Raw genomic sequence first — 2396 nt, 5'->3', positions numbered from 1 at the left:
GGGGGGGTTCCCCGCCCAGACACTGAGCTCTCGGGGGATGATGGGGGGGTTCCCTGCCCAGACACTGAGCTCTGTGGGGTGAAGTGACATCGCCACTGGCCACACCCACCTTGTAATATTTCACGGCCAGCTCTGGCCGCTGGGCCCGCAGGAGGAAGGCCTCTGCTTTCTGGAATTCCTTCTGCTCAAAGGCGAAGCGAGCCTGTCCCACGAGCACGTTGGCCACGCTGTCCGGGTCGTGGGCCTCAGCCACGCGCTGGGCAGCGTCCCAGTTCTGGTTGTGGACAAACCTGGGGAGCCAAGGAGACATGCCAGCCTGGGTCCAGCACATTGGGGTGGGGGAGGGAGCATGAGATCGACTGGAGAGAAGAGCTGTCAGGCTGGGGTCAGGCACGGGAGCAAGGCCCCCTGGTCTGGAACCTGGATTCAGTCAGCAGGGGGCACTCACATTAGCACCGCTTCCTTGGGCTTCCCAGCTTTAATGAACTCAGCCTCGGCCTCTTCGAACTTGCCCTAGGACAGAGGAGAGCAATCTGCTTAGGCACCGTGGCCTCCCGCTCCTCACCCCGGCCAGGAGGAGCAAGGGCTTCACAGAGCCGGCTTACACGCTCCGGGGCTCCGGGCCTCCGGGCTGCAGCCACGCCACTTCCCTGGGGGGGCGGAAGAACCTGCCTGGTGCAGGCCCCCGGGTGAGTGCTCTGCAGTCTGGGCACAGTGCAGGGCACGGGGTCGTACCTCGTCCTCCAGGAACATGGCGTACTTCAAGTGGATCTCGGGTGTCTTCTGCTTCAGCGAGAGCCGGGCCAGTTCGAACGCAAAGTCAAAGACGCTGTGACGAGAGGAAAGGGATGGGGGTGAGCCGAGCTAGGTCCTGGCTGTGCCCCATGTGGAGCGGACGGGTGGGGGAGGGCTGGTGCTGGCAGGCAGAACCCAAGGCGAGGTGGGAGGCTTGTGAGGGGAGAGCTGAGGCTGGGACCCTGCACAGGAGATGGCTGATGGTGCAGGCAGTGAGAGAGGACAGGGCAGGTGCTGATGCTGTGACAGGAGCCTGCCCCAGTGGGTGGCAGCTTGTGGTGCTGCTGATGACTTGGCCCCTGACCCCCACCCCTGCAGGTGGAAGCTCTGCAAAGCCTCACCTCCCTCAAGCCAAGATGGGAAAAGCTCCTTCCCAGCCCCTCAGGGATGGGAGGTGGGCAGCGGTCCACACAGCCGCTCCTCCTCGGTCCCTGTGGGATGCAGATGGAGCCTCCATCCCATGGCCTGTAGCTGCTGTGAGTGAAGGACATTCCCCAGGCCGGGCTTTGCTCTCCCTGTGCCAGGAGGTGAGCTCCTAGCCTCAGGACACTCACCCATTATCTGTTGCATGGTCGATAGCCATTTCCAGAAGCCCAAACTTATTGAGGAGTTTCACGGCAGCTTCCCCTCCAAGGCTCTTTGCCCACAGATAGGCCACATGCTTGTAAGAATTCGCCCCCCCGTGGGCCTTGGCTACCTGTCCAAAGCAAACAGAGCTGAGTCTCCCAGGGGGCTCCTTGCTGGAGCAAGTCCGTCCCCAACTCAGACCCTTCCCCAAGTTACAGCCTCCCTGCGGCCCGGTGAGGAGGAGGCAAGGACCTGCAGGGGACAGAGTGCAGAGACCTCCCTTCCTCCTCAGCATTGCTCACCCAAGAGGGCAGCAGACATGGATCCCAGTATGCAATGCTCCATCCTGACCCAAGCACTAGGCACTGCGGCTAGACACATACGTGGACCTGCTGGTGCCATGCCCTGTCCTGTTAAAGAGCTGCTGTTACCCTGTACGCTTCCTCCCACATGTCATTCACTCTGTACATGTTCACTGTGACCTTCCAGTCCTTGGCTTCCAGGTAGTGGTACTCAGCCTCCTGCCAGAGGCCCTCAGCCGCCAGCTCCTGTGACAGGAGACAGTGTGTTAGCGAGTGTCCCGAGCCCTCCCCGCTGGGGTGATAGATCCTTGTCCGCTCCCCGAGAGCTTTACCTTCCCCAGATGCAGGTGTGTGTCACTCAGCAAGTCCTTGTGGTACTTTGCTACCAGGCGAATCATCTCATCATACATCTTACACTTTTTATACATGGTGATCGCCAGATCAGGTTCCTCCACCATGATGTACAGCCTGAGAACACAAGCATGGACATGCTGAGAGTGCCGCTGGGCCAGGCCCGGGACACAGGCGCAGACTCTGCCGCTGGGCCAGGCCCGGGACACAGGTGCAGACTCTGCCGCTGGGCCAGGCCCGGGACACAGGTGCGGCAGGCGCTCACTGCCGCTGGGCCAGGCCCGGGACACAGGTGCGGCAGGCGCTCACTGCCGCTGGGCCAGGCCCGGGACACAGGTGCGGCAGGCGCTCACTGCCGCTGGGCCAGGCCCGGGACACAGG

The 2396-nt window shown here is 62.4% G+C and overlaps 1 protein-coding gene across 1 annotated transcript in view; it reads right to left on the bottom strand.

The window, feature by feature from the left end:
- Positions 1-2396, bottom strand: part of IFT172 (intraflagellar transport 172) — a gene marked incomplete in the record, with an annotated part of 97426 nt that overhangs the window by 20072 nt on the left and 74958 nt on the right. The window contains 6 exon segments of the mRNA XM_034780556.1: positions 110-290; positions 449-513; positions 736-829; positions 1350-1492; positions 1794-1910; positions 1997-2132. Coding sequence (XP_034636447.1) covers positions 110-290; positions 449-513; positions 736-829; positions 1350-1492; positions 1794-1910; positions 1997-2132 — 736 coding nt within the window.

The sequence above is a fragment of the Trachemys scripta genome, chromosome 9 (genome assembly GCF_013100865.1).
Source record: "Trachemys scripta elegans isolate TJP31775 chromosome 9, CAS_Tse_1.0, whole genome shotgun sequence".
Taxonomy (NCBI): domain Eukaryota; kingdom Metazoa; phylum Chordata; order Testudines; family Emydidae; genus Trachemys; species Trachemys scripta.
The sequence above is the reverse complement of the archived record's forward strand: the minus strand, read 5'-3'. Positions and strand labels throughout refer to the sequence as shown.